At 46.2% G+C, this 14,162-nt stretch overlaps 1 protein-coding gene across 1 annotated transcript in view; it reads right to left on the bottom strand.

The window, feature by feature from the left end:
* Nucleotides 1-6,802: 6,802 nt before the first annotated feature.
* Zzef1 (zinc finger, ZZ-type with EF-hand domain 1) overlaps nucleotides 6,803-14,162 on the bottom strand; it is a gene marked incomplete at its 5' end in the record, with an annotated part of 158,010 nt that continues 150,650 nt past the window's right edge. Inside the window, 5 exon segments of the mRNA XM_013013155.1 lie at nucleotides 6,803-6,968; nucleotides 9,267-9,338; nucleotides 9,932-10,085; nucleotides 13,251-13,416; nucleotides 13,861-14,035. Of these exon segments, the coding sequence (XP_012868609.1) occupies nucleotides 6,888-6,968; nucleotides 9,267-9,338; nucleotides 9,932-10,085; nucleotides 13,251-13,416; nucleotides 13,861-14,035 (648 nt within the window).

The following is a 14,162-nucleotide window of genomic DNA, read 5'->3' as shown; positions in this document are numbered from 1 at the left end:
TAGGTAGAGACTTCTAGGGAGGGCCACATGCAGTCATGCACTGAGAGAGAACAAAGGGGGAGGGGTCTACTTGAGATTTCACAAGGAGAGAAAACAAAGGGAAGGGGCCATATTTCCTGAGTATACCTAACATTCCAGCCTTTTGATAGTTATAAAGAGATGCTGATTCTGCCTGCTACTTCCTGCTGGCAAGGGGCACTAGTAAAAGGGGTAAAAGGTGGAGATGTCATCCAGTCTGGGAGAAGGCAGCAGTAACAGTTCCTTGATGAATGTGGGTGTACATTACAGATTTGATCCATTGCAGCATTTATAGTCAGACCCATAAAGGGATAAATAACTCTTACAAGTATTTATTGCACAAACTTAATAACTTACTCTTTCTTTTCTTTTTTTTTTATAACTTACTCTTAATAAGTTTCAGGTAAAAACTTAAAAACTATTTCTAATGACCTCCTTGTTGCTTCAACTGGAAATAAAAAGGAGGCAATTGGCAAAAACTCTCATTAATCTGTCAGTCATTCCCTTCCTCCAAAGTGGGACGCATGTCAACTGGGACATACCATTCTAGCAATGAGAAAAAATGCCAACTGGGACATCCCATTCTAGCAATGAGTAAATGGGACAGCATTCCAGCAAGAAGAGATCTCTTAGATCCACCAGGACAGAGCTAGTCCTGGCAATGAGGGTCTACCCAGAGGCAGTTGGGGAACACTACACAGATAAGAGGGGATGGTGGGCTGGGAAGGTGGCTCAGTGCTAGAGTGCTTGCCTTGCATGCATGAGACCCTGGGTTTGACTCCTCAGCACCACATAAACAAAATTCTGGAAGTGGCACTGTGGCTCAAATGGTAGAGTATAGCACTCTACCATTTGAGCCACAGTGCCACTTCCAGCCTGGAGCTGAAGAGCTGAAAGACAGTACTCAGACTCAGAGTTCAGGCCCCATGACTGACAAAAAAAAAGGGGGGGGGATGGTGTTAGATCCTAAATGGAGTCACTTTGTGCTTACCCTTTCAAAATTAACCAGAACCAGGTCAAAAGAAAATAGTTAATAAGCATGCCTATCTAATGTCCATACCTGTCTTCCAATTGAACAAGAACTTAAAATTCTTGCCTTTGCTACTTGCTATTATAGTGGGTCTCCCATCCATACGCTATAGTCTGGACATCTATAATCCAGACATCTCTAGTCCAACTACAGGCAATGATTAAGGCCTCCTACTACTCCCTTCTGACTGGTTATTATTTTTTTAGGGTGGGGGGGTTCAGTCGTGGGGCCTGAACTCTGGGCCTGGGCGCTGTCCCTCAGCTCTTCAGCTCAAGGCTAGCACTCTACCACTTGAGCCACAGCACCACTTCCAGGTTTTTTCTTTTTGCTTATGTGGTGCTGAGGAATCGAACCCAGGGCCTCATGCATGCAAGGCAAGCGCTCTACCACTGAGCCATCTTCCCAGCTCCTGACTGGTTATTCTTAACTGGTCCACCATGCTTTCCCCTACCCAGGCACCAGCACTCTGCTCACTTCCACCTTATGGTGGTGAATTAGAGATAAGTGTTCCACAAACATTCCTGCCTAGGCTGGTGAACCAAAATCTCAGATCTCAGCCTTCTCAACATAGCTAGGATTTTAAGTGTAAACCACCAGTATCCACCTGTTCTAGGGATTTTTGAACAGAATGGACAACTTGCTGTCTTTCCCAGTACCATTATGCCTGGCTACAACTCTGTGTGTGTGTGTGTGCACATGTGCACTTGTGCTGGTATTGGGTCTTGAACTCGGGGCCTGGCAGTCTCCCTGAGCTATTTTGCTTAAGGCTGGCAGTCTACCACTTGACCCACACCTCTATTTCTGGCTTTTTCTGGTTAATTGTAGATAAGAGTCTCTAGGATTTGTCTTCCTGGGCTGGTTTCAAACCCATAATCTTTATATCTCATTCCAAGTAGCTAGGATTACAAGTGTGAGTCACTGGTGCCTGGCTACAACTGTGTGTGTGTGTGTGTGTGTGTGCACATGCACACACACACACACACACCTGGGGCTTGAATTCAGGGTCTGGGCTAAAGGTTAGCACTCATCACTTGAGCTACACCTCCACTTCTAGATTTTTCTTTTTGTTCTTTTTGTGTGTTATTAGTTGGAAATAGGAGTCTCAGGGACTTTCCTGCCTGGGCTTCAAACCTCAATCTTCAGAGCTTAGCCCATGGAATAGCTAGGATTACAGGCTTGAGCCATTGGTGCCTGGCAACAATTGGTTTTTATGTATCTTGCAACTTTGATGAACTCATTTGTGTTTTAGTAGTTTTTTTTCTTTTTGCTAAAAGATTTGGCATGTACAAGATCATGTCATTGAAAATAGTTTTGCTTCTTGCTTTCCAAACTGGATGGCAATAGCATCTTTTTCTTGCCTAATTGCTAAGGCTAGAATTACCTACACAATGTTGAGAAGTGGTGTGCATAAACATCCTAATGCAGCTCGACTTGGGAACTCACCCTCTTACCTGTTTTGTGATTGTAGTGGGCTTTTCAGAGATAACTGTACAAGGTCCCTTTTCCCCCTAGTTTATTGAATTTCTTCATCACGGACAGGTTTTGGATCTTGTCAAGTGCTTTGTCTGCATGCCCTGTGAGGTTCCCCATTGCCCCCCAGTGATAATGGTGTATCATGTTAACTGATTTTTAGACATTAAACCTACCTTGTGTTCCCATGGTAAGCCTTTGTGCCACTTTACTATGGACTTGGCATCCATGTTCTGAGATGTCCCACTGTGGTTCCTTCACTTATGGTATCTTCATCTGGTTTTGGTGCCAGAGAGCTTCTATTTAGTCTATGCTGGCTTTGAACGCATGATCCCCCTGCTTTCCTTTCCCCAAACCTCCCAGAGTGTGTTAGCCTTCTTACTGGGGATGGCCTATGGAGAAAAGGTGCACACTGCAGAGTTTACCCATCACAACTCCTTTTGAGCAGGTAGATCTGGACATTTGCCATCTGCAAAAACTTGAATTCTGTGAGCAGGGATGGTAGAGTAGGTGAGAAACACCAACTGGATGAGCAAGTATCCACAACGGGGCCAGGTCGGATGTGGATCTGAGAGCTTGGATTTTCAACTAGCTCTTTGATGAAGGCCGAATACTGGGGATATTGCTGAGTTGGGTGACTTGGTGAGTGGATGAGTGTTTATGCCTGGCTGTGGCTCTGGAGCAGGGAATTTGAGTCAGGCTTGTTTAAGCTTTGTCTCCTGTGCTTAGACATAAATAGCTTCTGTGTATTTTTTCAATACTGGGGATTGAACTCAGGGCCTCGCACTTCCTAGGTAGGCAAGCCAAGCCTCCTGCCTGTTTTTGCTTTGGTTATTTTTTTTTTTTTTTGGGTCCGGGCATGGGGCCTGAACTCTGGGCCTGGGCGCTGTCCCTCAGCTCTTCAGCTCAAGGCTAGCGCTCTACCACTTGAGCCACAGCGCCACTTCTGGCTTTTTTCTTTTTGCTTATGTGGTGCCGAGGAATCGAACCCAGGGCCTCTGACTTGCAAGGCAAGCGCTCTACCACTGAGCCACCTTTCCAGCCCTGCTTTGGTTATTTTTGAGGTAGGGTCTTGCTTTATGTCCAGGCTAGCCTGGGTTGCAGTCTTCCTTCTACTTCCCATTGGCTTTGGAAATGACACACAGCCACTGCATTTCCTCTGTAGCTTTGATAACAGGAATGTATCACCATGGCCAGCCACTGAGGTTCAGTGAGATTGGCCTCAGCAATGGTAGGGGAGATGGCTGTACCCCAGAAGATTTTGGGGGCTTTTGAGAGGACACGGGACAAATGAGTCTCAAACGCTAGTTAGGCAGACTCCTCTTTTGTCTCTAACTTCCAAGGTAGTCAGTCCTTGGCTGCAGGTAAGAATCTGAGGGGCAGAGGTAAATCAGAGACATAAGAGAGGAAGCCTTGAGACTGGAAGGCTGGCAACGGGTTCCCCTACAGTCACAGCAATGTCCAGAAGCTAGCAAGAGGGAAACAATGTGAGACAATGTGAGAAGAGGAGCAGGTCCAACTATGAGGCCCTGGTCTCCTTGCTCTCCGCCAGCTGCAGTGGGACTGAAGGGTCTGGCTGGAGAAGGGGGCAGGCACTCAGGCACCATTTATGTGTGCAAGCCTCAGGAACACTGTGCAGAGAGCCTGGGCTGCACCAGGGTCTGGCCTGGCTGAGGAAGGGTGGGGGGAGAGGACTTCAAGGACAATTCAGCAACACAACATGGGGGAAAAGTGCCTTTGTGACTCCCATCAACCTGTGGCCCGGGAACTCTATACATGATATCGGCATGGCTGGGCAGAAACTCCAAGTATAATCTTCACATGAAAAAGGGAAGGAGGAAGAGCAAAAAGTCCACATACAGGTATGTATTTTTATATAGAATTTATACAATATATTTCTCTTCATTTGCATATTTTATCCACAACATCCTTTTTACAGGCTGAACTCTCTCAGCTCATATAATCAAAATTTTTTCTTTCAACCAAATAAGAAAAATTCAAAATCGTAAACCCGTAAGAAAACAAATTAAAAAGAATGATGAAAATAAGTCACTCCTCTCATTAGGAACAGTGTCTGTACAATGCATATGATTGGAAACAGAATTTCTTTATAGGTTAGGCACATGTTTCCATGACATAGTATTCCTGCCAGTTCTGTCTCATTCTAGGCAGTCTTGTCTAAGGGTCAAGGGGATCCAGCTGCCCAGGGATGGGTCCCGATTCAGCAGCACCTCCCAGTGGCCAGGGATAGAGGCAGCAGTGGGCTGGGAGGTCAGGTAAGGAAGAGCCCTGCCAGACAGCAGCAGAGTGGCACATAAAAGGAAAAACTCAGGTTTGTTCTATGCAGACTGAAGCAGAGACCAAATTGGATGGGCAGTGAACTGAGAGAAACTAGGAAATCTGTGTCTATTTACACTTGCTCCTTCTGATGGGAGGGTGGAGGGGTGGAGGGCCACATTCTCCTCATCAGTCTTTCAGCTGCTGTTTGTCAGTTAATGAGCCTCAGCCCACAGTATTTACTGTTGGTTTTGTGCCAGTCCTGGGGCTTGAACTCAGGGTCTGGACACTGTCCCTGAGCTTTGGTACTCAAGGCTAACACTTTACCACATGAGCCATGTTCAACTTTTGGCTTTTTGTAGTTAATTGGAGATGAGTCTTATGGCCTTTCCTGCTGGCTTTGATCTGCAATCCTCAGATCTCAGCCTCCTGAGTAGCTAGTACAGGCGTGAGCCATGGGTGCCTGGGTCACAGTGGGGTTTTTTACCCAAGCACTGAGATTCAATCTGACCCGTCTTGGGATTCTGAACCTTCTCTGAGGTGTAGGCAACTTGCAAAGCAAGGGCAGGCTGGGAAAGGACCAGGTGTGGGAAAGGGGCTTCCCCTTGGCTAGTAACCTATCAACTCCCCTTGACATTAGGGCAGTAGGTAGTGTGCCACCATCCCATTTCTTGTTGTCTCTTTGCATCCCACCCCCTCCCACTCTGTGGCCATTTCCCCACACCTAGAGCCTCAGCTGAGAACTTGACTCTAGGGCTATGCAATAACCTCCTGAGCCAGAAGGCACGACACCCTTGCAGGAAGGTGCTCCAAGACTTGCAGACTCAGGCTCTGCCTATCTAGACTCCCCTGCAGTCCCCTGAACCTCTTCAGAGACCAAGGGGCATACTAGAGCTTTCCTTGAGTTTAGTCCTATGAGGTGCCTCTAGCCCAGGGCCCTGCTCTTAAAAAGCAGCTACTTCAGGCATCTTTGTTCTCATGAGTTCCCACTGAGCTGGCCGTGGCCCACATGACAACCCTATCTCACATGCTAACACATGGCTCTAGAAAGTGGACGATGAGGCTAAAGTCACACAGAAAAATATGAAACAGCATCTACTAGAACTTATATCATTATTGCTAGAAGATGACAGTCAGGTCTACCTAGGGTGATGGGTGGGAAGGACCACCCTTTAAGCAGAAATAAAGCCAGGTAGGTGTTTCCTCTTAAAGTGAAATCTTTTTGGAGAGCCTGATATTGCAGGTGCTGATGCTGCAAAGTTCTTCCAGCTCCACTGCTTTCACTCATCAGCTTGTCCCTGGCATTCCCTGGAGGCCCACTCAGAGAGTGTGCTTCTCTTTTAAAAGCAGGAGGTGGAAACCAACACATGTTAAAACAACTGAAAGAAATCACTACTGTTCCCGGAGCACAGTGTGGGTGGGCGTGCAGGGTGGCCCGCTGGCTGTGCCCAGCGGGCACTTGCTCCCATGAGGCATTCTCCAGGATGGCTGGGCACTCAGGGAGCTAGCTGGTATGTGTCCCATTCTGAATGCAGAGGGGCTGGTGCTGGCCAGGAGGGGTTGCACTGGCTGTGGTTTGGTTTGGATTTCCTAATCTCACAAATTTAAAGCAAAGGTATAGTCTCTCCCACCCCCCAGCCAGCCCACTGTGGCTGTGCCTCTCATTGCCAGAGTGGCTTCTGGCAGGTGGTTCCTTCCTCCACACTACCCACTGACAGAAAGTACAGGCATCTCTAGCTTAGAGGAGACAGAACCTTCCAGCAAGGCTGCTTCCAGGTCTTCTGCACTGTTGCTTCATAGGGGCGACCCTGGAAGAGGCTAGTCTCTGAGCAAGTTTTCCAAATGCCTCCTGCAGGTCCTTTCTGAGTCATTCTGCACTTTGCTTTTTCTCATGTGTGACAATCCATACATGATAAGCCTGTGCACGAGTTCTTAGAGACACAGTGCTTGGCATAGGATGAGAACAGGAGTGAGCTCAAATAGAGCTGGGCACTGAAGCCGCAGGAATTTTTTTCTCAGTGAGGCTGGAGGTCTAGCTTTGAACCCCTGTGGACAGATTATCAAGTCCATGAACGTCACAGCCACAGTGAGGTTAACACTCGACATTCCAGAGGTGGGTGGCCTTGTTTGGGTAGTTGATGGCCAGGCTGATGGCAGCAACATTCTGCAGAGCCTGTGGAAGAGAACAGCCAGCATCAAGCGCTATTCACTCACTCACACACCAGTGAACAAGACCCTCTGCTGAGCACTGAGGGAGCAGGGATGGAGCTCTGAAGGAAGCTACATGCAGACCCTCACCTGGAGAACCACAGAACAGAGATGAGAGATGCCAGCTAGCTAAACCATAGGAAAACCTCAGAGGTGAGGTATAAATCATCAGTGCCCACAGCAGTGTCATGCTGGGAAATAGGGAACACTATCTGCTGGGGGCTCTGGGAAAGTTTTTTAGGTGCAGAGGGAGATTATAGCACAAACAGGAGACGGAAGTAGTGGTAGGAAAGTAGGGACCTTGGAAGGCAGGCTGAGCAGAGGGAGTGGGAGAAAGGAGGACACCAGGTAGAGGAATGTTGGGGAATGATACAGATAGACTGAAGCAGTTAGTGGAAAGGGAAACTGGACCTGGGAACAGGCATGGAGGTCAAGCCCATGGGAAAGCTGCTATGTTGATTCCCAGTGCCAAGAGTTGTCAAACATCAATGAAACCCGGGGAGGTAACAGCAGTGCTAGCAGGAGGCTGTTAGTGGGGCAGTGAGTGTTCAAGCAGTCTATACAGGTCTCGGCTTTCTGCAGGCTCCTCTGTCTTTGCTTGGGGAATCCCACTTCTGAGCTGATGCTCCTAACCCAGGACTGGAGGCCCTGTCTTCCAGGGACACTGTGTACTCAGAACTTTCCACAGACAGAAGCCCTGCCCTGTGGAGATGTCCCAGCTGGATGCCCATGCAAGGCCTCCATGTCCCCATCTTCTGTGGGGGTTAAGTAGACACCACAGTACTCAGAGTCTGTGAATCCAAGATTCACCAAAGGACACCTGGGACAATACATTACAGATTTGCGTTTCACTGTACCTGTCTCCCAAGTGCCTGGGGAGCTCTGTGGAGCCAGTGTGGTAGCACACGTGAGAGTAGGGGCACACATGAGGATCCAGATACCTTCCACTGAATCAAACAATAGAAAGCTGACAAAATGGGACTCAGGGCCACTACACTCAGTAGTTTGTTTTGAAAAAAGTTTTTTTTTTTTTCACAAAACATGTTAAGATGTTAAGGCTGGGAAGGTGGCTCAGTGGTAGAGCGCTTGCCTTGCATGCCTGAGGCCCTGGGTTCGATTCCTTAGCACCACATAAGCAAAAAGAAAAAAAAGCCAGAAGTGGCGCTGTGGCTCAAGTGGTAGAGACAGCGCCCAGGCCCAGAGTTTAGGACCCCCCCCCAAAAAAAAAACCAAAAAGATGAAATGTGTTTACTTTTGAAAATGAATTGATAAATGGTTAAGCCTTTTTAGTTTCTTATTTTAATTTCTGTATTTGAAATCTAGAACTTTCTAATGGTACTTACTGAGGTAGATAATGCACAAGACCAAAAGCTCTCTTAGATCCTTGATAATATAAAAGTGTGACAGGCCCTGAGACCAAACAGCTGTCAGAAAAGGAGTTTTCCAACCAAGCAGTAACATCCAAAAATATCTGAAGTGTAACTCTATGGAAACTTTAGAGATCAGCCAAACTAAATTTAAGACACTGGTTGCTTTGGTTTTAAAGACACAAATTCTTGCGTCTTCTGCCCCTACAATTTAATATGAGTGACCGTGTTATAAATGGAGCTCGCCGGCTCTCTGAGCACCAGAAGGAAGTGAGTGAATTGGAACTGGGCTCTGTAATCTCTGAGAGGGTCTGTATTCATCAAGCAACACACACTGTCCTGGCAACAGCAAGATGCTGCTGCCTGTGAAGTAAGGAGACTGGGTCTAAGCAATATGCCTGGTCCTTCTGGCCATCCTGGTGCCTTGCTGGGTGGAAGGGGCTTTCTACTCAGCTCTTCAGAGGCCTAGAGGTGAGAGAGGCCATTCACTGAATTATAGATGTCATGCTCTTTAGCCTCAGGAGAGCTTTCAGTTTCCCCTAAATGGTTTGAGTTGGAGGTGTATTCCCTATATGGAAAGTTTAAGCTGACCCCTGAGCTACTCCCTTAGATGGAAAGTTCTGCTTTCACCTGAGTCTTCCTATATAAGGTCTGCTTTTGCTAGAGCTTGGTCTTTACCCCAAGCATGTGATTTTTGTCTTTAAAAGCTTGGTTCAAGCTCTGGTAGGGGCTGCAGGTCTTTGAGATAGGAGTCTACCTGCAGATACTGACTCTCCAATAAAGACTTCCAATTCAACCTCTCAAAAATGTGGCTTGTTTCTTGTTGACTGAATTCCCATACAACACCTGCTACAAGATGGCCCAGGTGGCCAGCTCTGCAGATGTGAGTGGGTTACCTGGGCTGCACAGCGAAGAAGGTGGTCATCAGTGGTTAAGGCTAGCAGGTACTCCTGCAGCAAGCCAAGCTCCTGTGGAGAGAACACCAGTTCTATGAGCAAAGGATGCTGGCAGACCTGGGAAAAGGGAACCATCTAAGGGATAAGCAAGACCTGCCTACCTGGCCTTCTTGGCCCCACTCATTCTAGAGCTATAAAAGAGCCTGAGGGCTGACACTGCTCTGGCCAACCACAGGGTAGAAGGGAGGACCCCTCTCCTAAGGCTAGTCTGCTCTGGTTTGACTGAGGAGGATAAACCGAAAGATCTGTGAAAGGTCTCTTTCATCTTACATGCTCAATGAGTCTATTGTGCTGAGAGGAATACAAAGGAGAAGGAAGAGGAACCATCCATTTGATTTTCCAAAGCTTTCTCTGGTCTAGGGCTGGTCTAAGGTGGTTTTCTCCCCACTTTGGCTTTAGGCCTGACAAAATAAGCAAGTTTTGTATTAGCCTGAGGGATTCCCAGGGCTGACAGGAGGGCAAGCTTGTAGACCTAGCTTGTCCAGACACCAGGGCTCTAGACTAAGCTATGACCCAAGTCCTGTCCTGGGCAGCAAGGGCAAAAGCACATGGTGGCACCATCCTTCCCACCCAAACTTGGATTGAGAGATGGATAGTGACTTCACCTGGGCACGGTTCTCGGTGACAAAAAAAAGCTCAGTGAGGGCCCGATGCAGGGGGAGCAGGATGCCAGGCTGTGTCACGTCCTCAAACAGGCTGTACTCCATGTGGGTAAACAGCAGCCACAGCGGCTTCAACAGTGCCAGGTCACAAAGGTCACTGTGGGAGGAGTCCAGGATAGGTCAGCTTACTAAGGACCAGGGTAGCCATCAAAGCTCCTCACATCCTCCCTGTCCAGAACAGCCATCATAAAACAGCCCCCAAGACTATGTTGGTGCTTCACACCTGTAATCCTAGCTACTACTCAGGAGGCTGATTTCTGAGGATTGTCATTCAAAGCCAGCCTAGGCAAGAAAGTTCATGAGATTATCTCCAATCAATTAAGAACCAATAAAACTAGAAGTGAGGCTGTGGCTCAAGTGGTAGAGCACTAGTCTTGAACCAAGAAAGCTTAGGGATAGATAATACTCAGACCCTGAGTTCAAGCCCAGGACCAACACACACACACTCTCTCTCTCTCCTCTCTCTCACCCCCCCCCCAACAGCAAGGAGAGAGTAGAGCCTAAACTTCAAAGCTAACTCTTAAGGAACCTAAAGGACCTGAAGTATGTTCATAGAAATTACTGGGAAGGTGGCTTAATGGTAGAGTGCCTCTCCCTGCCCTGTTTCCAGCTAGGGGCTGATTTTTACAGCCATCACATTCTCTTCCTGACTGGAATAATCCTTTCTTTTACTTCTTTATTTTGTGCTGGAGCTGGGGCTTGAAGCTGTCCCTGAGCTTTTTTTTTTTTAACTGTATTTTTTTTGTCTTTTCTTTTTTGGTACTGGGGATCGAACCCAGGACGTTGCACTTGCTAGGCAAGCGCTTTGCCACTGAGTTACATCCCAGCCCTCCCTGAGCTTTTTTGCTCAAAGCTAACCTTCTATCATTAGAACCAGCTCCACTTTTGGCTTTTTGGTAGTTAATTGGAGATAAGTTTCATGGACTTTCGTGCCCCAGCTGACTTTGAACTATGGTCCTCAGATCTCAGCTTCTTGAGTAGCTAGGATTACAGACAAGAGCCACTGTGTCTGGCTAAGCCCTTTACTTACTTACTTATATATTTATTTTTGTTGGTCAAACGGCCTGAACTCTGTCTCTCAACTCTTCAGCTCAAGGCTAGCACTCTACTACTTGAGCTACAGTGCCACTTCCGGCTCTTTCTGCTTATGTGGAATCGAACCTAGGGCCTCATCCACGCAAGGCAAGCACTCTACCACTGAGCCACCTTCCCAGCCCTAAGCCCTTTATTTTTAAGAGCAATTCCATATTATATGAGATTACTTTTTAAATTTTTTTAAATTTTTAGCAAAGATGGATTTTAGTATAACAGTAGGGAGAAATGGAAAAAGAGAAACAGTTCCTTGTCCCATGTAGGAAATATGGGTTAAAGATTCCAACTTAAAACTAGGGCTTCATGTTTGATAGGCAGGTACTTTACTGCTTCAGCCATACCTTCAGCCCAAGAAGGTAACTTTTTATTTTGTCCATCCTACTTTGATTACCATTCTGTGTATATGCCTTAAAAATTCAGGAAAGAGCCACGAACTGTGGCCTATACCTATATTCCTAACTACTTAGGAGCTGAGATCTGAAGACTGACTATACATGAAGACCCTACCTCAAAACAAAACAAGATGGTCTCCAAGGTGAACAAGTAAGCTGAAAGATTTATATAATTAGATGATTACATATATAAATCTGTAATAAACTACAGTCTTTTCTGTTTGTGCTAGTAGTAGGGCCTCACTGCTCTTGCTTAGAGCTGGCACTCTACTACTTGAGTTACACCTTCATCTCTGGCATGCATCAGGAACTTTTTTTATTTTTTTCTGGTCCTGGAGCTTGAACTCAGGGCCTGGGCACTGTCCTTGAGCCTCTCTGTGTTAAAGGCTAACACTCTACTACTTGAGCCACAGCGTTACTTCCGGCTTTTCCTTTTTATGTCATACTGAGGAATTGAACCCAGGGCTTCATGCATGTTAAGCAAGCACTTTTTTTGGTCAGTCATGAGGCCTGAACTCTGGGCCTGGGTGCTATCTCTAAGCTCTTCAGTTCAAGGGGAGCACTCTACCACTTGAGCCACAGCGCCACTTCTGATTATAGAAGCAGTCTGGAAAGAGGGCTTCCATTGCTCATTCTTTCTTTCTTTCTTTCTTTTTATTTTTTGTTAGTTGTGGGGCTTGAACTCTGGGCTTGGGCGCTGTCCCTGAGCTATTCAGCTCAAGACGAGTGTTCTACCACTTGTGCCACTTCTTAGGCAAGCACTCTACCGCTAAGCCACATTCCTAGTCCCTAACAGGAACTTTTCTATCTGGTCTGGCTTAGAACTGTAATCCTTAGATCTCAGCCTCCTGAGTAGCTAGGATTATAGGCATGAGCCACCAGTGCCTGGCTAAAACTAAAATCTTTGTTTTTTGTTTTTTTTTTTGGGTCCGGCCTGGGCTCAGCTCTGTCCCTCAGCTCTTCAGCTCAAGGCTAGCACCCTACCACTTGAGCCACAGCACTCTCCGGCTTTTTTCTTATGTGGTGCTGAGGAATCGAACCCAGGGCCTCAGGCATGCAAGGCAAGCACTCTACCACTGAGCTACCTTCCCAGCCCTAAAACTAAAATCTTTAAGGCAGTATGATGTTGCACAAGGATCACCAAAAGACCAAAGGAAAAAAAGGAACCAAGACAAACTCATATACACATATGGACAGCTGTTGTGAGAGTGGTAAGGGAAACAGTAGAGATCCAAAGGGAAAACTAACTGGTCCTTTACTTCATAAGATACACTAAATTCATCTTGGGTAGATTATAGAATTAAGTGTAAAAGGAAAAACAAATTTCTTAAAGCTAACATAGGAGATATCTTCATAACTTTCAAAATTGTTTAAACAGGATACAAAAAGCATTAACATAAAGAAAATGATGAACTGGAAAACATTAAAATTACAACTGTTCCTGGGTGCTGGTGGCTCATGCCTGTAATCCTAGCTACTAAGGAGGCTGAGATCTGAGGATCTTGATTTAAAACCAGCCCAGGCAGGAGAATCTGTGAGAATCTTAATCTCCAATTAACCACTAGAGAACTGGAACTAGAGCTGTGGCTCAAAGTGGTAAGGCACTAGCCTTGAGCAAAAGAGCTCAGAGACAGTGCCCAGGCTGAGTTTAAGCCTCACAACCAACAAAAACAAAATTAACTGTCTTCTCATCTGACATCATAAACTGTGAACTGGGTGGAAAAAGACCACTGCTACCACCTACTTGATGTAGGACTCAGACACAGGACACAACCTACCTGTGTGTGCAGCATCGCACAATTCTCAGCAGTAAATGGATGGCCTTTAGTCTCTGATGACCAGTCTGGCGGCAGGCTACGCCCACCAGCCATTCCCAAATTTTGGCCAATGGGAGGTGAGGCACAACCCTTTCTTCTGATAACATCTGCTTCAAAATCTCGAATCCTAGCCAACCCAACCCACAAAAGACAGATATTTTAAAAACAGGTCTAACAATTGTGCTTATCGATAATTATACAGTTTTAATTGTTCAAATTTTAGCAAGTAGGATAAAATAATTGTGATCATTTAAATTCTGGCTGAAACTAAGCCTCTTGTAAAAATAACACAGGAAAAACATTCTCATTTTCCTATTTTTGAAAAATACCGTAGCAAATTTTAAGAGAAACATGCAACCCTTTTCAGGCCATGATGGATAGCTCTTTTATCTAACCATTCAAGTTTACAATTAGCCAACCATACTTCAGACTAAGGTGAGGGGTTTGTGAGACACATGTGGGAAGCTTTAGAGAAAATGCTTGATTTTCACCAAGATGAGTGACACAATGGCATCTATAGCACAGTGCTTCATTGGGCAAATTGTGTAAACAGAAAGGGCAGAGTACACACCTGTTTGGAACCGTCCTAGGTGTCCGGCTGTCACAGTGAATTTGTAGCCCCACTCAGTGTTGCTCATGTCAGAGGTGAATCGGTAATACAGAGTATCTCCTGGGTCATGAAGAAGTAGAGAAAATGCAGGACACAGGGGCAACAGGGGAAAGCAACTGAGGTGTGTCTGATGAAACTGCTTAAGCTCATTAAAAAAATCCTCCATAAGGGCTGGGAATGTAGTTTAGTAATAGAGTACTTGCCTAGCATGCATGAAGCCCTAGGTTTGATTCCTTAGTACCACATACACAGAAAAAGCTGGA

The sequence above is a fragment of the Dipodomys ordii genome, unplaced genomic scaffold (assembly GCF_000151885.1).
Source record: "Dipodomys ordii isolate 6190 unplaced genomic scaffold, Dord_2.0 Scaffold19, whole genome shotgun sequence".
Taxonomy (NCBI): domain Eukaryota; kingdom Metazoa; phylum Chordata; class Mammalia; order Rodentia; family Heteromyidae; genus Dipodomys; species Dipodomys ordii.
The sequence above is the reverse complement of the archived record's forward strand: the minus strand, read 5'-3'. Positions and strand labels throughout refer to the sequence as shown.